We start from the raw sequence: 26,063 nt of genomic DNA, 5'->3' as shown, positions 1-26,063 counted from the left end.
ACATGTTTCAGTGCCATTCTCCCAAATCTTCCCACCCTCTCCCTCTCCCACAGAGTCCATAAGACTGTTCTATACATCAGTGTCTCTTTTGCTGTCTCGTACACAGGGTTATTGTTACCATCTTTCTAAATTCCATATATATGCGTTAGTATACTGTATTGGTGTTTTTCTTTCTGGCCCACTTCACTCTGTATAATAGGTTCTAGTTTCATCCACCTCATTAGAACTGATTCAAATGTATTCTTTTTAATGGCTGAGTAATACTCCATTGTGTATATGTACCACTGCTTTCTTATCCATTCATCTGTTGATGGGCATCTAGGTTGCTTCCATGTCCTGGCTATTATAAACAGTGCTGCGATGAACATTGGGGTACACGTGTCTCTTTCCCTTCTGGTTTCCTCAGTGTGTATGCCCAGCAGTGGGATTGCTGGATCATAAGGCAGTTCTATTTGCAGTTTTTTAAGGAATCTCCACACTGTTCTCCATAGTGGCTGTACTAGTTTGCATTCCCACCAACAGTGTAAGAGGGTTCCCTTTTCTCCACACCCTCTCCAGCATTTATTGCTTGTAGACTTTTGGATCGCAGCCATTCTGACTGGCATGAAATGGTACCTCATTGTGGTTTTGATTTGCATTTCTCTGATAATGAGTGATGTTGAGCATCTTTTCATGTGTTTGTTAGCCATCTGTATGTCTTCTTTGGAGAAATGTCTATTTAGTTCTTTGGCCCATTTTTTTTTTTTTTGACCTTTTATTTTTTAATGTATTTTTTTAAATTTTATTTTATTTTTAAACTTTACATAATTGTATTAGTTTTGCCAAACATCAAAATGAATCCACCACAGGTATACATGTGTTCCCCATCCTGAACCCTCCTCCCTCCTCCCTCCCCATTCCATCCCTCTGGGTCGTCCCAGTGCACCAGTCCCAAGCATCCAGTATTGTGCATCGAACCTGGACTGGCAACTTGTTTCATACATGATATTTTACATGTTTCAATGCCATTCTCCCAAATCTTTCCACCCTCTCCCTCTCCCACAGAGTCCATAAGACTGTTCCATACATCAGTGTCTCTTTTGCTGTCTCGTACACTGGGTTATTGTTACCATCTTTCTAAATTCCATATATATGGCCCACTTTTTGATTGGGTCATTTTTTTTTCTGGAATTGAGCTGTAGGGATTGCTTGTATATTTTTGAGATTAGTTGTTTGTCAGTTGCTTCATTTGCTATTATTTTCTCCCATTCTGAAGGCTGTCTTTTCACCTTGCTTATAGTTTCCTTTGTTGTGCAGAAGCTTTTAAGTTTAATTAGGTTCCATTTGTTTATTTTTGCTTTTATTTCCAATATTCTGGGAGGTGGGTCATAGAGGATCCTGCTGTGATGTATGTCGGAGAGTGTTTTCCTATGTTCTCCTCTAGGAGTTTTAAGCCAAGTTTTTCACTTTTGTCTTTCACTTTCATTAGAGGTTCTTTAGTTCCTCTTTGCTTTCTGCTGTTAGGGTGGTGTCATCTACATATCTGAGGTTGTTGATATTTCTCCTGACAATCTTGATTCCAGCTTGTGCTTCATCCAGCCCAGCCTTTGACATGATATTCTCTGCATAAATACACAAGGTGACAATATACAGCCTTGATGTACTCCTTTCCCCATTTTGAATCAGTCCATTGATCCGTGTAATGTTCTAACTGTTGCTTCTTGGCCCGCACACAGGTTTCTCAGGAGGCAGGTAAAGTGGTTTGATATTCGCATCTCTTTAAGAATTTTCTTCAGTTTGTTGTGATCCCCACAGTCAAGTCAAAGGCTTTCATGTAGTCAATGAAGCAGAAGTAGATGTTTTTCTGGAATTCCCTTGTTTTCTCTATGAGTTAATTTATGTTGGCAATTTGATCTCTGGTTCCTCTGCCTTTTCTAAGCCCAGCTTGTACATCTAGAAGCTCTCAGTTCACATACTGCTGAAGCCTATCTTGAAGGATTTTGAGCATAATCTTACTAAAATGTGAAATGAGCACAATTGTCTGTTACTGTGAATATTCTTTGGTATTGCTCTTCTTTGGGATTAGAATGAAAACCAGTTTTTTCCAGTCTTTTAGCCATTGCTGAGTTTTCAAATTTGCTGGCATATTGAGTGCAGCACTTTAATTAACAGCATCATCTTTTAGGACTTTAAATAGCTCAGTTAGAATTCCATAACCTCCACTAGTTTCGTTTGCAGTAATGTTTCCTGAGGCCCACTTGACTTCATAGACCAAGATGTCTGGCTCTAGGTGACCACACCATTGTGGTTATCTAAGTCGTTAAGCTCTTTTTGGTATAATTCTTCTGTGTATTCTTGTATACCTTTTCTTAATCTTTTCTTAAAAATTTACTAAGTATCTGACTCTGTGCAGGACACAATATACAGTGCCTTACATAGTTCTTACATCTCTGTGGGGTGGATTCCAGATTTATTGGTAGAAAAACAAGGCAGTGAGAATTTAAGTAACAAGTCTTAAATCCCATAGCAAATAAATTTTAGCTGATATATGTTTGATTTCAAAGCTCTAGCTCTTTCCACTATAATGTGTGATCTCTGTGTTTTAACTGTTTCATTTTCCTTGAAAGGAGCCCTGTATCCAGATGGAACATCTGGAAGGAACAAGGATGATGACATGGTTCCTCCTGGCAAAAACTATACCTACGTCTGGCCAGTGAGAGAAGAATATGCTCCTGCCCCAGCAGATGCAAACTGCCTGACTTGGGTGTACCATTCACATATTGATGCCCCTAAGGACATCTGTTCTGGGCTAATTGGCCCACTGCTGGTGTGCAAAGAAGGTAAGATGTCTTCTCCCCCTTGGTGCCTAGAAACCTCTTCCCAAGTGTGCTGAAAAGTGAATACAGTCTTCAGGTCTTGTCTTGCCCACTCCCCTTGCATCACACAGAGTGTGTCTCTTCTTCCTAACTTTCTGTAAGATTAAAGAAATTCTCCTAACATAGAAGATCCATAGCAGGGACAATAACTCAGACTTCTGCCTAAAACCATCATAGCATTCTGAAACCTATATGCAAAAACTACACATGGACACCACACATAGGAAAGTGTAAAATGTACTCAAATAACCAGGGATACTTTGCTTTATTATTTCACCCACATAATCACCTTGCTACTTTGTACCCTATTAATTGATTTAATGTATCTATGTTTTATCAATAAAGTATATTTATTTTAAGGATAGCCAGGTTTCCAAGTCTGTGGTTGTGAGAATTTCTGTTTCATGACTTTTCTATGGTTCTGTCATTTCCATCAAAGCCCTTCACTGCTTTTATGTTGTGGGTTACTCTTGTAGATATAGGTCTTTAAAAATCTTCACATTTATCTGATACTATTGACAGAAAGAAAAGCTCATCTTGGTTTAGTTCACTTTGAACTTTTCCTACTCCTTTAATGTTCCTGATAGGTATCCTGCACAGCTATTCAGGAACAAGAACTGATGTAGACCGGGAGTTTGTTATAATGTTTACTCTTGTGGATGAGAATCAAAGCTGGTACCTCGATGAAAATATCAGACAATTCTGCACTGATCCTGATTCTGTTGACAAAAAAGATGCTGTTTTCCAGAGAAGTAATAAAATGCATGGTGAGTGTCTCCCATGTTATCAAGTACATACCAACTGTCTTTTGTGTATCTGGCACTACAAGGGATACAAAACACACAGAAATAGCAAACCGAGCTTTCCAAGGTTTATAACTTAGTGATGAGAATAATAAGAAAGTGATGAAACATAATACCAGTCAGAACCTAAAGCAAAGAAAGAGAGCAAAGAAGAAGAAAGGAACAGAGAGGAGTCACAAGAACGGAGAGCAATGAACAAAATGGTAATAAGCACATACTTATCAACAATTAAATGTAAATAGACTACATTCTCAAATCAAAAGACACAGAGGGACTAAATAGATTAAACAGCAACAACAACCAAGCCAAGACCTATCTATTACATTACCTACAAGAGACACACTTTAATTGTAAGGACACATATAGATGGACACCGAATGGATGGAAAAAATTATTCCATGCAAATAGAAACCAAAAGAAAGGTGGAGTAGCTACACTTATATTAGACTTTAAATTGACTTTAAAACAAAGGCTATAATAGGATAAAGGGGTAAATTCAACAAGAATAGATAACATTTAAAATATTCATGCACCCAACAAAGGAGAACTTTTATATATATAAAGCAAATATTAACAGACATAAAGGGCGAAATAGACAGCAATACATAATAGTAAAGTACTTTAATACACTACTTATATCAATGTAGGTGACCAGAAAGAAAATCAATTAAGGAATACTGGTGTTAAACAACATGTTAGATCAGATGGACTTAATAGATATTTATAGAACATTCCATCCAAAAACAATAGGATACTCATCCTTCTCAAGAGCACATGGAACATTTTTCAAGACAGATCATATGTTAGGCCACAGATAAGTCTTAATACACTTAAGAGAACTGAAATCATATCAAGCATCTTTTCTGACCACAATGGGCTAGAAATTAATTATATGAATAAAACTGGAAAATTTGCAAACATGTGGAATTAAACAGCATGTTACTGAACAGTCAATAGGTTGAATAAGAACTCTAAAAAGAAATTTTTAAAAAGCTTGAAACAAATGAAAATGGAAATGTAATATATAAAATTTTATGGGATACAGCAAAAAGAATTCTAAGGGGGAAGTTCATATTGATAAATGCCTATCTCAGAAAACAAGAAAAGTTTCAAGTAAACAAGCTAACTTTACACCTCAAGAACTAGAAAAAGAACAAATTGGGCCCAAAATTACTAGAAGAAAGGAAATAAAGAAGATTAGAGCAGAAAGGGCAAAACAAAAATGAAATAGACACTAAAATATTTAATTAGACTCACTAAGAAAAAAGAGAAAGAACTCAAATAAACAAAATCAGAAATGAAAGATGAGAAACACAAAGGATCATAAGAAATTACCATGAACAAATATATGTCAACATGTTGGATAACCTATAAGAAATGCATAAGTTCCTAGAAACATACAGCCCACCAAGACTGAATCATGATGGAATAGACTCTGAACAGACTGATTAATAGTAAGTAGTAATCAGTAATCAAAAACCTTCCAACTAACAAAAGTCCAGGAACAGATGGCTTCTTTAGTTAATTCCATCAAACATTCAAAGAAGAATTAATACCAATTCTTCTCAGAATCTTCCAAAAAACAGAAGAGGGAGAAACTCTTCCAAACATGTTTATGAAGCCAGCATTGTGATGATGCCAAAACCAGACAAGGATGCCATACAAAAATAGAAAAAGTACAGGCTAATATTCCTGATGAACATAGATGTAAAAATTCTCAACAAAATATCAGCAAGCCAGATTCAGCAATACATTAAAAGTTTCATAACCATGATTAAGTGAAATTTATTCCAAGTATGAAAGGATGATTCAGCTTCCACAAATCCATTAAAGTTGTATGCCACAATAATAAAATTAAGCATAAAATATACGATTATCACAATAGACATAGAAAAAGCATCTGACAAAATTCAACATCCATTTAGGATAAAAACCCTTAACAGAGTATAAATGGAACACACCTTAACAAAATAAAGACCATATATGACAAGCACACAGCTAAGGTTATACTCAATGGCAAAAGCTGAAAGCTAATCCTGTAAGGTCAGGAACAAGAGAAGGATGCACACTGTTGCCACTTTTATTCAACATGGTGTTGGAAGTCTTAGCCAGAACAGTTAGGCAAGGAAAAGAAATAAAAATCATCCAAATCTGAAACAAAGAAGTAACTGTTTCTATTTGCAGATGACATGATATTACATATAGAAAAGCTAAAGACTCCAGTAAATTAGAGGGATATAAAATCAATACACAAAAATCTGTTGCATTTTTTTACATTAATAATGAATTATCTGAAAGAGAAGTTAAGAAAGCAATCTCATTTACAATTTCATCAAAAGGAATAAAATATCTAGGAATAAATTTAACCAAAGAGGTGAAAACCCCATATATTGAAAACTATGATATTAATAAAAAATTTAAGAAGACACAAATAAATGGAAAGATATTTTGTGTCCATGGATTAGATGAATTAATATTGTTAAAATTTTCAAGGCAGTCTATAGATACAGCGCTATCCCTATTTCAAGCCCAATGGTATATCATTTTTACAAAGATAGAAAAAACAGTCTAAAATTTGTATGGAACCACTAAAGACCCTGAATAGCCAAAACAATCTTGAAAAAGAACAAAGCTAGAGGCATCGATATCCTTGATTTTATTACAAAACTATAGTAATTCAAACATCTATTTCTGCTCTATTGACTATGCCAAAGCCTTTGACTGTGTGGATCATAATAAATTGTGGAAAATTCTTAAAGAGATGGGAATACCAGACCACCTGACCTGCCTCTTGAGAAATCTGTATGCAGGTCAGGAAGCAACAGTTAGAACTGGACATGGAACAACAGACTGGTTCCAAATAGGAAAAGGAGTAGGTCGAGGCTGTATATTGTCACTCTGCTTATTTAACTTATATGCAGAGTGCATCATGAGAAACGCTGGGCTGGAGGAAGCACAAGCTGGATTCAAGATTACTGGGAGAAATATCAATAACCTCAGATATGCAGATGACACCACCCTTATGGCAGAAAGCGAAGAACAAAAGAGCCTCTTGATGAAAGTGAAAGAGGAGAGTGAAAAAGTTGGCTTAAAACTCAACATTCAGAAAACTAAGATCATGGCATCCGGTCCCATCACTTCATGGGAAATAGATGGGGAAACAGTGGCTGACTTTATTTTTCTAGGCTCCCAAATCACTGCAGATGGTGACTGCAGCCATGAAATTAAAAGACGCTTACTCCTTGGAAGGAAAGTTATGACCAACCTAGACAGCATATTAAAAACAGAGACATTACTTTGTCAAAAAAGGTCCATCTAGTCAAGGCTATGGTTTTTCCAATGGTCATGTATGGATGTGAGAGTTGGACTATAAAGAAAGCTGAGGGCCGAAGAATTGATGCTTTTGAAGTGTGGTGTTGGAGCAGACTCTTGAGAGTCCCTTGGACTGCAAGGAGATCCAACCAGTCCGTCCTTACAGGAAATCAGTCCTGAATATTCATTGGAAGGACTGATGCTGAAGCTGAATGCAAAGACCTGATGCAAGGAGCTGATGCTAAGAGCTGACTCATTTGAAAAGACCCTGATGTTGGGAAAGATTGAAGGCAGGAGGAGAAGGGGATGACAGAGGGTGAGATGGTTGGATGACATCACCAACTCGATGGACATGGGTTTGGGTGGACTCCGGGAGTTGGTGATGGACAGGAAGGCCTGGCATGCTGCAGTTCATGGGGTTGCAAAGAGTCGAACATGAATGAGGCGACTGAACTGAACTAAACTGATACTAATTCGATATTGGCATAAAAACAGACACAGAGATCAATGGAACAGAATAGGGAGCCATGAAATAAGCCTGTGCAAGTATATATAGGAGGAAAAGGACAGTCTCTTCAATAAATGGTGTTGGGAAAATTGAACAGCCACATGCAAAAGAGTGAAACTGGACCACTATCTTACATATATGCAAAAATTAACTCAAGTTGGATTAAAGACTTGAAAGTAAGATCTGAAAGTATAGAACTCCTATAAGAAAACATAGGTGGTGAGCTGCTTGACATAGGTCTTGGTAGTGATTTTTTGAATCTGACACCAAAGCAAAAGCAATAAAACCAAAAATAAACAAGTAGAACTATTTCAAACTAAAAACTTCTGCACAGCAAAGGAAACCATCAATGAGGAAAAGCAACCAACTGAATGGGAGAAAATATTTGCAAATCATATATCTGATAAGCAAATAATATCCAAAACATATAAAGAACTCATACAATTCAGTAGCAAAAAGCCATACAACCCTATTTTAAAAATGAACAGAATATCTGAATAGATAGTTTTCTAAATAAGAAATACAGATGGCCAATAGGTATGTGTAAAGATGCTCAACATCATTACTTATCAGGGAAATGCAAATCAAAACCACAATGAAAAATCATCTCATACCTGTTAAAATGGCGATTATCAAGAAATAGCTAATGTAAATTGGTGTAACCACTATGAAAATCAGTATAGAGTTACCTGATAAGACTAAAAATAAAAACCTCACATATGATCCAGCAATTCTACTCATGGGTATTTATCTGAAGAAAATGAAAACACTGATTCAAAAGGACATACACTCCCCTCCATGTTCACTGCAGCATTTTTTTTTTTTTAACAATGGCCAATATATGGAAACAGCCTGTGTCCACTCATGGATGAATGGATAAAGAAATTGTGGCATATAATAAAGGAATATTAAGTGGAATATTTAGCCATAAAAAAAGAATGATCTCTCCATTCGCAACAGCATGATGGACTTTTAGGGCATTATGCTAAGTGAAATAAGTCAGACACAGAAGGCAAATGCTGTATTATCTTTTTTATATGTGGAATCTAACAAACAAGCAAACTCCTCAAAACCAAGCTCATAGATTCAGAGATCAAACTGGTGGTTACAACAGGCAGGGGATGGGGATGGGAGAAATGGAAAAAAAAAAAAAAATTAACATGCGTCATTCCTTTAAGCTGGCTTAAAATTCAACATTCAGAAAACTAAGATCAAGGCATCTGGTCCCATCACTTCAGGGCAAATAGATGGGGAAACAGTGGAAACAATGTCAGACTTTATTTTTTCGGGCTCCAAAATCACTGCAGATGGTGACTGTAGCCATGAAATTAAAAGACGCTTGCTCCTTGGAAGAAAAGTTTTGACCAACATAGACAGCGTATTAAAAAGAAGAGACATTACTTTGCCAACAAAGGTCCATCTAGTCAAAGCTATGGTTTTTCCAGTAGTCATGTATGGATGTGAGAGTTAGACCATAAAGAAAGCTGACTACCAAAGAGCTGATGCTTTTTAACTGTGGTGTTGGAGAAGACTCTTGAGAGTCCCTGAACTGCAAGGAGATCCAATCAGTCCATCCTAAAGGAGACCAGTCCTGAATATTTGTTGGAAGGACTGATGCTGAAGCTGAAACTCCAATACTCTGCCCACCTAATGTGAAGAGCTGACTCATTTGTAAAGACCCTGATGCTGGGAAAGATTGAGGGAAGGAGTAGAAGGGGACGACAGAGGATGAGATGGTTGATGGCATCACTGACTGGATGGACATGAGTTTGAGTAAGCTCCAGTAGTTGGTGATGGACAGGGAAGCCTGGAGTGGTGCAGGTCATGGGTTTGCAAAGAATTGGGCACAACTGAGTGACTGAACTGAACTGAACTGCCTCATTCCTCCCTTCTAATCATTTCTTTTTCTTCTTGCTGCATGCTTTTGTCACTTAAATAGCTACTATATATCAGCTTTCCCAACGTGAGGTAAGACAGGGTTTCTAGTTACACAGAACAGATCCAGTGGGGATGGTAAATATACAAATAGAGGTGGAAGTAGGAGGTGGCCAAGCTGTCCTGGAATTATAAACAGCACTTTGGTTTACTCCTGATCTCATTGTGTTCACAGAGCAGCTCAGGACTGTGATCCTATTGCTGATCACTTTTACTGAGTGCTTTTCTCTTAAAAAGACTAATGCTTTTCATTCCTTTGGGGACTGCATTTTATCAAAGAAGCCACGTCTTTTTCTGCACAAAAATATTACAACCCAGTGATCTGTGCTAGTTTTTCAGCTGTGCTAGAGTATGTGTTACCATTGTTTCTGGTTCTGCTGGGCTCTGCAGGGGAGTGTCTTTCACCAGTGTTTCTGTTTTTCAGCGCTCAATGGATACCTCTTTGGAAACTTCCCCGAACCTGATATGTGCGTTGGTGAATCAGTGTCCTGGCACCTATTTGGGATGGGGAATGAGATAGACATCCATTCCATCTATTTTTATGGTAACACCTTCATCAGCAGAGGGCATCGGACTGATGTTGTCAACCTGTTCCCCGCCACCTTCCTGACAATAGAAATGATAGTTGAGAATCCTGGAAAGTGGATGATAACCTGCCAAGTCAGTGATCACCTCCAAGGTAAAAAGGATGGAGGCCAGTGTGGAAATGGTTACAATGGTACAATTAAACCACACAGTCAACGGTGTTCATTCAGTGCATGCTATTGGATGGATTCTCGTCTGTGTTATATTTATTACAATTAAATATTAAACATAGGAAAATGTATAATGCCTATTTGGCATCTTATTGACAGATATTTATTAATTAATTACCTCCTTATGAACCAGGTAAGAGGTGATTGAAAAAATTAATAAGACCTTCCTGGAACCTGGAATCTAGTAGTTAAATATAGTTATACATTTACAAAATGAATAAAATTTGAGGCAGAATTATAAATGCTCTTTGAGCTTTGTCACTTTACTGGAACAGTCAGAAAGGCTACCTAATGAGGGGGTCCCTAATCTGAGCCTAGAAATATGGGTAAGAATTTGATAGATGAGGAAGAAGAAAAAGGCTTTCCAAGTAGGGGAAGCAACATGAACTGGGAAAAACACATGGGCAATTATAAATAGAATAAAATTTACAATCAGAAATTGGAATTTACAGATAATCCGGTCCAACAAGAAAGGGATTTCTAGATAATCTGGGCCACCTCCCTATCCAATTCTTGAATTCCCTTTTGGACATCTCTTTAAAAATTTTTTAAAAATTTTATATTGGGGTTTAATTGATTTATGTATGATGTGTTAGTTTCAGGTGTACAGAAAAATGAGTTATACATTTTCAAATATCCATTCTTTTTCAGATTCTTCTCCCATGTAAGTTTCCCATATTACAGAGTACTGAGTATAGTTACCTGTGCTCTACAGTAGGTCCTTGTTGATGATCTATTTTATATAGAGTGGTGTGTATAACCCCAGCCTAGTAATTGTAGCAGCCTGTTTCATCTCTGGGCTGCTCCATGAGAGTTCTTCTTTATATTGAGACACAATCCAATGACAGGTGCAAAATCCTTTGAAAGGTGAAGGATAAGCATTTGTTGACTTCAATACCTGTTGAATGATTCGGTCTAGGTTCCTTGGGGCCACATGGAATAAATCTACTTAGCTGGCCTTAGGTTCATGTCAGAGGAGTGATGAAGCAGAAGTTTTAGAGAGGCAGTTTGGGCCTCAGGGGAGCAGTTTTGAATGGCAAGGCTAAGGAAAGTCTGGAAGGTAATGCATGCATACATGCTGAGTCCCTTCAGTTGTGTCGACTCTTGGCAACTCTATGGACTACAATCCATCGGTTCCTCTGTCCGTGGGATTCTCCAGGCAAGAATACTGGAGTGGGTTGCCATGCCCTCCTCCAGGGGATCTTCCCAACCCAGGGACTGAACTCAGTATATTACTTCTCCTGCATTGGCAGGCAGATTCTTGACCATTAACACTACCTGGGAAGCCCCTGGAAGATAATAGTGAGCCCTTTTAGATCATTAGACACAAGTGATTTAGGAAGATTTAGGAAGCTAAATATGTCTTTATGCAGAGAAGACTCAATGGAGAGATTCTGGCTACTGGATGCCAGTTAAGAAACATTGGCAACATTAAAGTTATGATATATTAAAGGTTTGGCCTAAGAAGAGAAAAAGAAAATGTTATCAGTTGGATAAACATGGAGTACATAATGTATGATTCAATTTGGATCCTAACTCCACACAGTCACCACAAGGACAGCTATGCAGCACTTCAGGGCTGCTTTCATAACACATTTTTATTCCCCTCAACCTTAAAGCAAACCTCACATTTGTCCACTGGGTTATTCCAGGTAAATTCAATTCAGCAAATGTTGAGTTGCTCAGTTAATATGTATCAGACACTCTCCTGAAAAGACAAAGATGAACATGACAGTTACTATTCTCCACCCGCACTCCAGACTTTATTGAGGTATAATTGACAAATAGGAATTGTATATAAATTTCTTGATGTTTTGATATAAGGTATAAACTTTTTAAACTACACACAAGCTAATTAATATATCAATTACCTCACATAGTTAAACTTTGTGAAGTTGGTGATGTTGAGAACACTTGAGATCTCAAAGAATACAAAGTTTCATTTATGCAAGACAAATGGTCCTCGAGATCTAATGGTGACTGCTATCAAAAATACTGTGCTGTATACTTGAAATTCCCTAAAAGGGTAGATTGTAGGTGTTCTCCACAGAAGATCCTTAAATTTGAGAAGAAATTAGTTTTAAAATCAAGGCATTAGCAGCCATTTGAAATTAGATTCTTAAATTTGGCCAGTAGTTGTAGACATAAGCTGGAATACATTACTGAAATACAACATTTACTGAATTGTCCATACTCTCGGGAAAAATGTTTAAAATTGGAAGATATGTATAATTCAATTTTTAAATTAAAAGTCACCTCTAGAGATAATGGTGTCACATTTTGATGAATATCTTCCCTATTTTCTAGACCTTTCTATATAAATGTATAGTCTTTCCAAACTTTACCAGTTTGATAACTGACAACAGTATCACTTGATTACTATTAAGGTTTAACTTTTTTTTTGTTTGTTCTTGGGCCAATAGTATTTCTTTTGTGAATAACCTATAAATGTTTTGCTCATTTTCTATTGAAATATTTACTTTTTTCTTTTTTATTTATCAAAGGTATTTACATATTAATCTTTTGTCATATGTGTTAAAACACTCCTCTTCCCACTGTTTATTTTTTTTACTTTTAATTTTGTTTATGGTCCTACTTTCTGTACAAAAGTTTTAAATGTTCATGAAGTCAAATAAATCAGTCTGTTCTTCCTCTCTGATTGCTTTTGGAGCATTTATACATTGGCTCTTGGTTTTCCTCTGTTTTATAGCTGGCATGCTGGGGCAATACAATGTTGGTAACTGCAAAAGTGGTATTTCTCACCCCAAGATGAAGGGTCAACAGAGGCGCTACTTTATAGCAGCTGAAAAAATTCTTTGGGATTATGGTCCTCAAGGCTATGACAAATTCAGTGGTCTTCCCCTAAATGCCTCTGGCAGGTAAGTTGTCTTTGCTGATGTTTCTAAGCCTCTCATAAGAAAGGCATCTGTTAGACTTTTTGCTGCGATCTCATTTGTGTTCCAGGTACTGTTCTTATGAGTACATACTGCATAGATGGCATAATAGCATCATTTAAGAAGCTCTGAGTCCCATAATGTATATCCTGCTGAGAATTGTATATACAATTGTATATACTGCAGATAAATGCAGAGTATCTCAGAGCTATGGTTTCTCCAGTAGTCATGTATGGATGTGAGAGTTGGACTATAAAGAAAGCTGACCACTGAAGAATTGATGCTTTTGAACTGTGGTGTTGGAGAAGACTCTTGAGAGTCCCTTGGACTGCAAGGAGTTCTAAACAGTCAATCCTAGAAGAAATCAATCCTGAATATTCATTGGAAGGACTGATGCTGAAGCTGAAACTCCAATATTTTGGCCACCTGATATGAAAAGCTGAATCATTGGAAAAGACCCTGATGTTGGGAAAGGTTAAAGGCAGGAGGAGAAGGAGACAACAGAGGATGAGATGGTTAGATGGCATCACTGACTCAATGGACTTGAGTTTGGGTAAACTCCGGGAGTTGGTGATGGACAGGGTGGCCTGTCGTGCTGCTGTCCATGGGGTCACAAAGAGTTGAACATGACTGAGTGACTGAACTGAACTGAACTATTTATTGCTTTATGATTTTCTGGCCAAATCAAAGCACTAGATTCATCTATTCATCCATCAAACACTTCAGGAGCATCTACTATGAGCAAGCTGCAGCATTAAGTGCCGTGAGAATTACTAAGCTGACAGAGAACAGACTAAGGTCTTACACATATTAAGCAGACAGTTTTGAAAGGGAATAAGTCAGGACTCTCAGTGGAGATGAAATAGCCAAAGAAGGTTACTCTTTTTGGTTCAAGGACAGCCTGATATAAGTGAAGCCCCTTCTGCTCAGACTTCATATTCTTCCCTGTCCAGTACAATGCCACTTTCCCACTTCAAAATCTAACTCTGCTGTAACTTCTTAAGTAAAGTCTCCCTGACACCTGAGTAATTTTCTCTGGGCTTCCATAGCATGTAATATTTTTCAAATTGAATCTAACAATTTATTAAGTGGATGAAGACCCCTGTAAGCTTTTATTGTAGGATCATATGCAAATATGTCTAGGGAAGCATTACAAAATATACAGTATGATATCAACAAGTATTGCTCTTACCCTGTAATCCTTTTCATGTTTGAGGGAATGTTTAAAAAATTGTCTTTGTGATGAATAAGATTCCTTTTGTTTCTTTCATTATAAATTTCATTCATTCTTCCACCAAAATGACAACCTTTAACCTTGCCTGAAGAATTTGTGTGGACCACCTATGAAAAACTCTTTGATATCAACATTCCCTATTGACTAGTATTTTCCCATACACAGAATAGTGAAAATTAACATTGAAATTATGTCTTAGAAGCCTTCCAAAATTAGAAAGCACCTTATAAAATATGAAATATTAAGCTATATTCAATGGATATTTAATGTAATATGTGAAAACACAATGTACTAAGTGACATGAGAGATGCAGGAAGGTCTAAGATAATGTTCCCGATCTCAGGTACAGAAAGAAGCTGAATATACAGGAGAAGAGAAGTGACTTTGCAAGTTACAAATAAGATTAAGATGAGCTGTCCAGACAGTAAGTTGTCTGGGCATTTAGAGAGAGCTAAGATAGCCAGAAATACGTCACAAAGGAAGTGAAACTTAAGTAGGTCTTATGAATGATAGAATTTATGTAAGTGAATTGCAAAGACAGGGAAATTTTAGATGCAGGGGTTAATGCAAAGCATCTGCCATAAATAAAGCAGAGTGATTAGATCAGAGTGAATGACATGTGAGGGATTTGCATGGGGCATGAGCACTTACACAGAGCAGTGGAGAGAGGCCTGGAGCAAACCAGATATCCTTTGCAGAGGTCCTCCAAGTCTGTTTGAACTTTACTTGATTGGCAACTGGAAGCAACTGAAGATTTTGGAGCAGATAAAATGACAATGAAAATGACTATTTTAAAGGTTTTGGAATATCAGTGCATATGCTTAGAAAAAAACTCAAGGGAGCCAATGTAAGATAGAGGATGCTGCATGGATAGATAGGAGGTTCATACTATGGTCTAAACCCAAGGCGAGGAGCACACACATGTAGAGTGGGTTGTGGGAAGAAAGGAAAGGAAAAGATGAAATAAAGGTGAAGAAAAGGAAGGGTGCAAAATAAAAGGTTACAAAGTTAGGATGAACAAGATAAGAGGAAGAGGCAGAAAAAGAAGACACAGCTGGCATGTCTGCAAGAGTGGTGGTACCATTGACAGAAGCAGAGGAGGGATAGTACTAGTTGGAAGTTACATTATTGTATTTCACAAGTTTGAAATTTGGTATTTTGTATATATAGTTTATATGGTAACTCCACTGATTAAACTACTTGATTAACTAGATACTCCATTCCTTAATCATGCCAGATATCAGAGCTTACTATTTGCAAAGACTATTCATATTGACATCAGCAAGAGATAGAGGGATGCTCATTCTGCAAAGAAAACAGTTAGCTCTTTGTTACTTTGTAGGACACCATCTGGGACTCCAGTATTGGTAAGTAAGGAGTTTACGTATGCCTCCTTCGGTTGCTGGACCTCTGGGGAGGAAAGTACAATGGCTAAGAGAGAAATGAACTTGAGCACCAAACAGCTTCTGAAGAATTTTAAGGCTGGTCGACTATTCCTGGGAACTTGGCTGAAGACTGTGCTATCTTTTCTGGGAAGATGGGTGGATGAATGGGCTAGAGACAATACAATAAAGCTTCATAATTAAGGCACTTAATTATGGATGTGCAAAGGTATATTCCCAGTCAACTCCCTTCTTTTCCCACAGTGACTCTGAGCTCTACTTCACACAAGGCAACAACAGAATAGGAGGGAAATACTGGAAGGCTCGGTACACAGAGTATGTTGATGCAACTTTTACTCGAAGAAAGCGATTCTCTGAGGCAGAAGCCCACCTTGGAATTCTGGGTACAGTGAAATCACCTGTCACATTGGGAACGAGGGAGATGTTTCAGTGGGGCATGTAATCTAACAGGGAATGACTCTTCTGCTCCCATTCACTTCTCTATCTCTTTTCATCTCTTCTCCCTCCTTCTCTCAACATTTCTCAGGTCCCGTCATCAAGGCAGAGGTAGGTGACACTCTATTAGTGACATTTGCCAACAAAGCTGACAAGGTCTACAGTATTTTGCCCCATGGTGTGATCTATGACAAAGCTTCTGATGCAGCCCCAAATGTAGATGGTAAGTCCTAGTCTGTGGCTTGGGAGGATACTGGGCCCTTTACTTGCCAGTCCTGTGAGCTTGAGCAGATATTTTAACTTTCTGAACCTTACACTTCTCCTCTATCAAGTGCAGGGAATTATGCTCACCTCACAGGGCTTTGGGAAGGGATAGATGGGCTTCCTTGGTGGCTCAGACAGTAAAGAATCTGCCTGCAATGCAGGAGACCTGGGTTCAATCCCTGGGTCAGGAAGATCCCCTGGGGAAGAGAATGGCTATCCACTCCAGTATTCTTTTGTGGAGAATTCCATAGATAGAGGAGCCTGGGGGGCTACATACAGTCCATGGGATCACAAAGAGTCGGACACAACTGAGAGACTATCACTTCACTTCAGACAGAATTCAGGACAGGATCTGGTGCACAGTAGATATTTAGGAAACGTTAATGCCATTCCTTTACTCTCAGTAACATAATAAATCTCAAAGTGGGCTACTTTCACAGCCTCACCCACTTCTCTAAGATGGAGAGTTTTCTGCTGTAGTTGCATGGGATTCTCTGGGTAAGGCTAAGGGGAAAATCTGATTTCCAACGTTTTATTGAAATGAAACTCTTACACATGGGCTTTGCTTTGTCTCTATGGGCAAATATTTATTTAAAACTTTTGTGGGCTTACCATCATATATGTATCCCCCAATCACAGAGTATGTAGCACAGGCTGTCTACATGTAAGAAAAGCAGCTTCTACCCATTGGCTACAGGAACTATCCTTCCATTCATGATACTGTTCTTGGGAAATCCTGGCTGTGTGGGATGCCTTTCTCATCGCTATAGCAGATACCATGACTCCTGAGATACTTCTTTATTCCCAAGTATGAGGCTGGTCCCAGTCCAGAGCAGGCTTTGAGGTGCTGGCGAGGGACAGAGAAGGAAAGGGTGGAGGCAGTATTCCCCATTCTCTAGTCTCCCCCACCCTGCACCCCCTGCCCGCTGCAGCAATGTCTCCTGTGCCCACATTCTCTTCCTTGGTCAAAATGCTCATGATGAATTTTGCAGAAAGAACCCTAATGACAGCTGAAATGTCTACATTTCTATTGTTTATCTCAGAAAACTTTCTGCATACCTGTTTGCAAGCCCTGGACAAACAAAATGCAGGAAGTCTCTGGCCTCAGTCTAGTTGAAGAGATTCAATGTGTTCATTTGACAATACAATGTGAGGGTCAAGTACAAAGTCTTTGGAATCAGCCCTAGGTTTAATCCCAGATCTGCCATTTACCAGCTTTGTTACCTTGTGCCTTTGCTTACCTCCGCTAACTTGTAGTTATTTGGGTTATTTCCTAGTTTAACCTTCTAGATTTAAAACTCTTTAAAGGTAGGTCTCTTGTTTAACTTCTTGGGGTATCCTCTAAGGGCCCAAATATAATAAATTCCACATCATAGAAGGTATTAAATGATATTTTATGGATTTACATTTATATATAAATGGGCAATTATCAGTCTTTAAGATAATTTAAAGACAATTATCACTCTTTTAATATTTGCTAAACTTGAGATTTGAGTAAGAAGTAGTATCTATGAAGATATTAAATATAAACTGTGAAGAAGATAGTCCTTTGATATAAGCATCTATCTCATAAAACAGCAGATGATGGCACTGACCTCTCTGATAGGATACAGTGGAAACACCTGTCCTTCCATGAAGCACATCATCAGACAGAGACGCACCCTGAGCTGGAAGACCCAGTCTGACAAGTTTCTCATTCCTGGCTATTGCTTTGAGTAGCTGTTTTACTTGTCTCCACAGGATTTCTGAAGCCAGGGGCACATGTTAAGCCAGGTGAGATCTTCACATACAGATGGACGGTGCCTGAAAGTGTCAGCCCAACAGCTGATGACCCACCCTGTCTGACTTATCTTTACTTCTCAGCCGTTGAACCAATCAAGGACACGAGCTCTGGCCTTGTAGGGCCTTTGCTAGTCTGTAAAAGGGGCATTCTCAATGCTGATGCGACACAGGTAGGCCTCAAAGGTCTCCGGGCTCACAGGGTGGTATGTGAGAGAGATCAGGAATGTGGCTAGAGAGTAAATAGTAATCATCCATTACAAAAAGATGAATTTTTTCCTCAGTGCTCTTGAAATCGACTTCTACATGAGGATTTTATTTTATTTTTCATAAATTTAAGATGCAAATTTTAATTTAAGGTAATTTTAGTGTAAATTTAAGATCTGAAATGTACTGATGCCTATGCAGAAAGCCAGGATCTCTGCTTGTTTGGCTGGAATTTGGTGACTCTCTTTCCCTGGGCATTGCTTTGATTCTAGAATCTCCAGAGACCTATATAGAATATAAATTGGGATATTTTGGGGGGCAGGGGGAAAATTTTCTCAAGGGCTTCCCAGGTGGTGCTAGTGGTAAAGAATCTGCCCGCTAATGCAGGTAGACTATAAGAGTTGCAGGTTAGATTCCTGAGTCAGGAAGATCCCCCGGAGGAGGGCATGGTAACCCACTCCACTATTCTTGCCTGCAAAATCCTATAGACAGAGAAGCCTGACAGGCTGCAGTCCATATGGCTGCACAGAGTCAGACAAGACTGATGCAACTTAGCGTGCATGCAATTTTCTCAAATTTGTCTACACATTAGACTTACCTGCCCACCCCCTACCTTTAAAAAAAAAAACCTGGGGCCCTTTTAAACATCCTTTATTCAGGTGTTTCAGACCAATTATGTCAGAATCTCTGCTGCTGCTGCTGCTGCTGCTAAGTCTCGTCAGTCGTGTCTGACTCTGTGCGACCCCATAGACAGCAGCCCACCACACTCCCCCGTCCCTGGGATTCTCCAGTCAAGAACACTGGAGTGGGTTGCCATTTCCTTCTCCAATGCATGAAAGTGAAAAGTGAAAGTGAAGTCTCTCAGCCGTGTCCGACTCTTAGCGACCCCATGGACTGCAGCCCACCAGGCCCCTCCGTCCATGGGATTTTCCAGGCAAGAGTACTGGAGTGGGGTGCCATTGCCTTCTCCGGTCAGAATCTCTAGGTGATTCCAATGTGCAACCAAGTTTGAGAATCACTATAGCTCACCACTATAATCCAGGAGTTAATCACTATGACCAAAGAAACAAGAAAACAAGTAGATATTTTCTTGCAAGTCCCAACTTAGAGGCTTTTATTAAGCCACACTGATTAGTGTGGCAAAGCATAGCATTTCAAGCTATATCTACATAATATTAAACACACTTATGGAAAGAGGGAAAGTCAGCTACTTAATCATTTTGAATTACTTTACTAATCAGAAGTAGCAGGCTATTTGTTTAAATGGTATATTTTATATTCGGCATTAATCCTAGTTCTGTAGAAGAGAAGAACCATTAGGATGTATATATAGATAGAAAATTATGATAAGGAGCAGGCTCACATGACTATGGAGGACGACAAGTCTCAAGATATGCAGGGTAAGTCACAGAAAGAGACTCAGGAGACCCAAAAGTCCAGCAGTCTTGAAAGGAAGAGCCTGTGTTTGAGTTTGAGTTCAAAGGCAAGCAAAAGCTGATGTCCCAGTTCAAAGGCAAGAAGAATCACCTTTTACTTGTGAGAGGGTCAGATTTTTTGTTGTTCTGTTAAGGCCTTCAAATGATTGGATGAGGCTCACCCACACTAGGGAGGGTGATCTTTTTCACTTAGTCGCTGAATCAAATCCAAGCACACCATCAATGGAAATAGCTAGAAAAAAGTTTGACCAAATATGTGGGCACCCAAACAAGTTGACACAAAATTAATTACAACACAGGGTCCTATACCTACCTTCTAACCTCCTCCTGGGCTAATTTCCCCTTTCATAGACCCAGTTACCTTACAGATGACTCTCAGATGATGAGGCTCTCCAACCGAATTCCTCTCAGTGGTTCCTTCTCATCCTGTGTACAAACACAACCACAGTTAATAGCAGTTAACACCAGGTACTTAGTATTTGCTAGAGGGTGCACCAAGTGCTTTGCCTATAGTATCAAATTTAACCCTCCAAAAATATGAAGTAGGGACAACTCATACCCTCATTTTGCAAATGAGGGAATTAGGACTTAGAGAAGACAAGTCATTTGTCTCAGTTGTCATAACATGTAATCAGAATGGCACTAGAACCTGATATCTTTCCAAATATATTTGATCCCTTATTCCCCCTCCAGTTTTAATATTTTATTTTCAAAAATCTTAAGCCTACATTGTTTCTTTCCATAGCCCATGATCTAAAACACCATGTGATAAAAGCAGTAAGTGTATATAAGGTATAGTAAGAATGTAAAGCAAAGAATAACCTTACCTTCAATGAGAAGTTAAGAAAGCATCACAGAGCTGGGACAGCTAAGCTCCCCTTGAAGTTGGATTAGGGTGGCAGACCATCAAAGTTGAGGGAGAACGCGTATAAGGGACAGAGGCCTGCTGAACACAGCAAGTTCAGATTGCTGCAAGGATCTTGGGCTTGCTTTGGTTCAGGTGTCAGGAGGGAAGAGCCAAGAGATGAGGCTGAAAAGGTAGGCAGGGACCTATCACTGTGAATTACATTGTATTGTCCAGATTGAGAAGGAGAGAGATATGATCAGATGGCACTGGTGAGGGTCCCTCTGGAGTAGATGACAGGATGAAGGGTAGATTGGGAGGGAGTCCGTTAGAGGTGGAAAGGTGGTTGAGAGACAGAAAACACAGTTACCTCTCTGGTTCAGCTTTAAAGAAAAGTAGATTTTGACAATTCAGTATGCTGTGTGGTCAGTAATATTCAAATAGATGGTTTAGGAATATCCACATGGGAATTATTCATTATCAACTCAAATTAATATAATTTAGCAAAGCCATAAATTACATGTATTCATTATCTCACTCAAAGACATGTATTAAGTGCCTAGTTTTACAGGCATTTTTGTTGGAGCTGGGAATACAGAGAGACACCCAAAACTTCCAAAACTACTCTATCAAAGCCTACATTACAATGAGACAACAGTCAAAATTTTAAGTGCATACAGGAAATATTTTAGGTGGAGATAAGCGCTATGAAGAAGAGTAGAGTGTGGAAAAGTGAGTGAGTTTGCAGGCAGAAAGGAAGATGAAGGACTTTTAGCTAGGGTGGGGCGAGGGTGCTCCGGGGAGGTGATATTGGTGCAGGGAATGGAACAGAATAAGGGAGGGAGCCAGGCAAGACCTAGGAGAACCTTCTAGACAATGGGAACAGCATGTGAAAAGGTCTTGAGGCAGGAATGAATTAGGTGTGTTCAAAAAAGAACAAAAGACCAGGGTGGCTGGAGTGAGCTAGGGGGTGAATACAAGGAGATGAGGTCAGAGAGGCCAAGGCCAGGACACGGAGTACAGAGTGACGAAAATAACATGGTGATGACCAGCCTGAGAACAGGAGTACCGCAGATTAGGAAAGCTTGTGAACAGGGACTTACTTCCTCTGAGGAGGTCACATGGGGAAGGAAAGGATGTAATGAGGAAGATGAATATATAGGGTGTAGAATGAATTTATCAGAATCTTGATTTACAAAATGATCCAGTAAATCTATGGCTGATGTTGATCCTAATTTACTTTCTGTTACTTTGTGTTAACTTTCAAAGTGAAGTAGAGCTAAGAAGTCCCCCAAGCTATACTTTAATACATTCATTTCTTTCTTCTCTGTAGAAAGGAATAGACAAGGAATTTTACCTACTAATCACAGTCTTTGATGAGAATCTGAGCAGGTATCTTGATGAAAATATTCAGAAGTTTACCTGGCATCCCTTCAGCGTTGACAAGGAGGACAAAGAGTTTGTGAAGTCCAACCGAATGCACGGTAGGAAAAAGCTTTTCCTCTTGTAAAGTCAAGTCATAATCACATTTGAAGTGAAAATATTTGGAATGCTTTAGTTATCTTAAGCTTGGTTTCTTGGGTATTGTCCTTGGTCATGACTAAAATATTTTGTGGCTTCAGCCTCACAAGGTATAGTGAAACTTCTCCATCTTAAGAGATACGAAGCTTAATACTTCTAAAGCACTTCATCAGCTTTAGATAAAATAATACAAAATTTGAACTAGCACAGGTCACAGTACATAATAAATGTAGGAAATTACTGTTTCATATGTATATATCTATCTGTGTGTGTATATACAGACATATATATATATATATATATATATATTTTTTTTTTTTTTTCATCCAAGAGCAACAGAATACACATTCTTTTCAAGTGCAAACAGAACATTCTCCAGGATAGATTATATGCTAAGCAACTAAACAAGCCTCTGTAAATTTAAGAAAATTGAAAACACATCAAGCACCTTTTTTGAAAACAATACTATATAAGACTGGAAATTAACTTTGAGGGAAAAAACTACAAAAAAAACACAACAGGTGAAGGCTGAACAATATACTACTACACAACCAATACATCACTGAAGAAATCAAAGAGGAAATAAAAAAATACCTAGAGATAAATGAAAATGAAAACATGACAATCCAAAACTTATGTGATAACAAAAACAGTTCTACAACAGAATTTGAAAGCTTACTTCAGGAAAAAAGAAAAATTTCAAATAAAAACCTAACTTTACACCTAAAAGAGCTAGAGAAAGAGCAAATAAAACCTAATGTTAGTGAAAGATAAGAAGTCATAAGGATAAGAGCAGAAATAAGTGAATAGAGACAAAAATAGAAAGGATCAATGAAATTAAAAGCTGGTTCTTTGCAAAGTTAAATAAAACTGATAAACCAGACTCATCAAGAAAAAAATGGAAGGACCCAGATCAATAAAATCAGAAATGAAAAAGGAGAGATTACAACGGACACCACAGAAATATAAAGGATCATAAAAGACCAGTAAAAGCATCTATTTGCCAATAAAATGGACAACCTGGAAAAAATGGACAAATCTTTAGAAATGTACAATCTATTAAGACTGAATCAGGAAGAAATAGAAAATACGAATAGACCATGTATCAGTAAAGAAATTGAGTCAGTAATTTAAAAACTCCCAGCAAACAAAAATCCAGTCTTCACCATATGGTAGAATTGGAATTCTACCAAATATTTAGAGAAGAGTTAACACCTACATTTTAAAACTATTCCAAATAATTGCCGAGGAAAGAATGCTTCCAAACTCATTCTATGAGTCCACCATCACCCTGATACCAAAACCAGACAAAAGTATCACACAAAAAAAGGAAAATTATAGGCCAATATCACTGGTGATCATAGATTCAAAAATCCTCAACAAAATATTAGCCAACTGAATCTAATAATACATTTAAAGGATAATGCACTATGATCAAGTAGAATTTATCTCAGGGATGCAAAGATTTTTTAATACCCACAAAACAATCAATGTGATATACCACATTAACAAACTGAAGAGTAAAAACAGTATGGTCCTCTCAATAGAAAAAAGCTTTTGACTAAATTCACCACCCATTTTTGATAAAAAATTCTCCAGAAAATGGGCATAGAGGGAACATACCTTAATATAATAAAAGTCATGTGACAAATCCACAGCTAACATTATACTCAATGGTGAAAAGCTGAAAGCATGTCCTCTAAGATTAGGAACAAGACAAGGATACCCACTCTTGCCAATTTTATTCAACATAATAATAGAAGTCTAAGTCACAGTAATCCAAAGAAAAGGAAATAAGTCATCCAAATTGGAAAGAAAAAGTAAAACTATTACTGTTTTCAGGTGGCATACAATACATAGAAAATCCTAACGAAGTCACCAGAAAACTACTAGGGCTCATCAATGAATTTAGTAAAGTTGCAGAATACAAAATTAATATACAGAAATCTGTTGCATTTATACACACTAACAATGCATTATAAGAAAACAAAATCAAGAAAAAATCTCACTTACCATCTCATCAAAAAGAATAAAATACCTAGGAATAAATCTATCTTGAGAGGCAAAGGACTTGTACTCACAAAACTATATGACATTGATGAAAGAAATTGAAGATGGAAAAGACAAAAACAGATGGCAAAGATATACTGTGATCTTGGATAGTAAGAATCAATATTTTTTGTTTATTTGTTTGTTTTTAAGTTTTATTTATTTATTTTTTTACTTTACAATATTGTATTGGTTTTGCCATACATTGGCATGAATCCACCACGGGTGTACATGTGTTTCCCATCCTGAACCCCCCTCCCACCTCCCTCCCCATCCCATCCCTCTGGATCATCCCAGTACACCAGTTCTGAGCACCCTGTATCATGCATAGAACCTGGACTGGCGATTCATTTCACATGTGATAATTTACATGTTTCAAAGCCATTCTCCCACATCATCCTGCCCTCACCCTCTCCCACAGAGTCCAAAAGACTGTTCTATACATCTGTGTCTCTTTTGCTGTCTCATATACAGGTTTATTGTTACCATCTTTCTAAATTCCATATATATGAGTTAGTATACTGTATTGGTGTTTTCCTTTCTGGCTTACTTCACTCTGTATAATAGGCTCCAGTTTCATCCACCTCATTAGAACTGATTCAAATGTATTCTTTTTAATGGCTGAGTAATATTCCATTGTGTATATGTACCACAGCTTTCTTATCCATTTGTCTGCTGATGGACATCTAGGTTGCTTCCATGTCCTGGCTATTATAAACAGCGCTGTGATGAACATTGGGGTACACGTGTCTCTTTCAATTCTGGTTTCCTTGGTGTGTATGCCCAGCAGTGAGATTGCTGGGTCATATGGCAGTTCTATGTCCAGTTTTTAAGGAATCTCCACACTGTTCTCCATAGTGGCTGTGCTAGTTTGCATTCCCACCAACAGTGTAAGAGAGTTCCCTTTTCTCCACACCCTCTCCAGCATTTATTGCTTATAGACTTCTGGATAGCAGCCATTCTGACTGGTGTGAAATGGTACCTCATAGTGGTTTTGATTTGCATTTCTCTGATAATGAGTGATGTTGAGCATCTTTTCATGTGTTTGTTAGCCATCTGTATGTCTTCTTTGGAGGAATACCTGTTTAGTTCTTTGGCCCACTTTTTGATTGAGTCGTTTATTTTTCTGGAATTGAGCTTCAGGAGTTGCTTGTGTATTTTTGAGATTAATTCTTTGTCGGTTGCTTCGTTTGCTATTATTTTCTCCCATTCTGAAGGCTGTCTTTTCACCTTTCTTATAGTTTCCTTTGTTGTGCAGAAGCTTTTAAGTTTAATTAGGTCCCATTTGTTTATTTTTGCTTTTATTTCCAATATTTGTGGGAAGTGGGTCATAGAGGATCCCGCTGTGGTTTATGTCGGAGAGTGTTTTGCCTGTTTTCCTCTAAGAGTTTTATAGTTTCTGGTCTTACATTTAGATTTTTAATCCATTTTGAGTTTATTTTTGTGTATGGTGTTAGAAAGTGTTCTAGTTTCATTCTTTTACAAGTGGTTGACTAGTTTTCTCAGCATCACTTGTTAAAGAGATTGTCTTTTCTCCATTGTATACTCTTGCCTCCTTTGTCAAAGATAAAGTGTCCATAGGTGCATGGATTTATCTCTGGGCTTTCTATTTTGTTCCATTGATCTATGTTTCTGTCTTTGTGCCAGTATCATACTGTCTTGATGACTGTGGCTTTGTAGTAGAGCCTGAAGTCAGGCAGGTTGATTCCTCCAGTTCCATTCTTCTTTCTCAAGATTGCTTTGGCTATTTGAGGTTTTTTGTATTTCCATACAAATTGTGAAATTATTTGTTCTAGTTCTCTGAAAAATACTATTGGTGGCTTTATAGG

At 38.0% G+C, this 26,063-nt stretch overlaps 1 protein-coding gene across 2 annotated transcripts in view; it reads left to right on the top strand.

The window, feature by feature from the left end:
• HEPHL1 (hephaestin like 1) overlaps positions 1–26,063 on the top strand; it is a 104,203-nt gene that overhangs the window by 35,334 nt on the left and 42,806 nt on the right. For both annotated transcript variants that reach the window (XM_006042135.4, XR_006551264.2), the window contains exons 3-10: positions 2,607–2,819; positions 3,443–3,622; positions 9,838–10,092; positions 12,879–13,047; positions 15,943–16,082; positions 16,226–16,357; positions 18,139–18,350; positions 21,998–22,148. In XM_006042135.4, the coding sequence (XP_006042197.3) occupies positions 2,607–2,819; positions 3,443–3,622; positions 9,838–10,092; positions 12,879–13,047; positions 15,943–16,082; positions 16,226–16,357; positions 18,139–18,350; positions 21,998–22,148 (1,452 nt within the window). The remainder of the gene's footprint in view (positions 1–2,606; positions 2,820–3,442; positions 3,623–9,837; positions 10,093–12,878; positions 13,048–15,942; positions 16,083–16,225; positions 16,358–18,138; positions 18,351–21,997; positions 22,149–26,063) is intronic.

Source organism: Bubalus bubalis, chromosome 5, assembly GCF_019923935.1.
Source record: "Bubalus bubalis isolate 160015118507 breed Murrah chromosome 5, NDDB_SH_1, whole genome shotgun sequence".
Lineage (NCBI taxonomy): Eukaryota > Metazoa > Chordata > Mammalia > Artiodactyla > Bovidae > Bubalus > Bubalus bubalis.
Note: the sequence above shows the minus strand (reverse complement) of the source record. Positions and strands in the feature narration are given on the sequence as shown.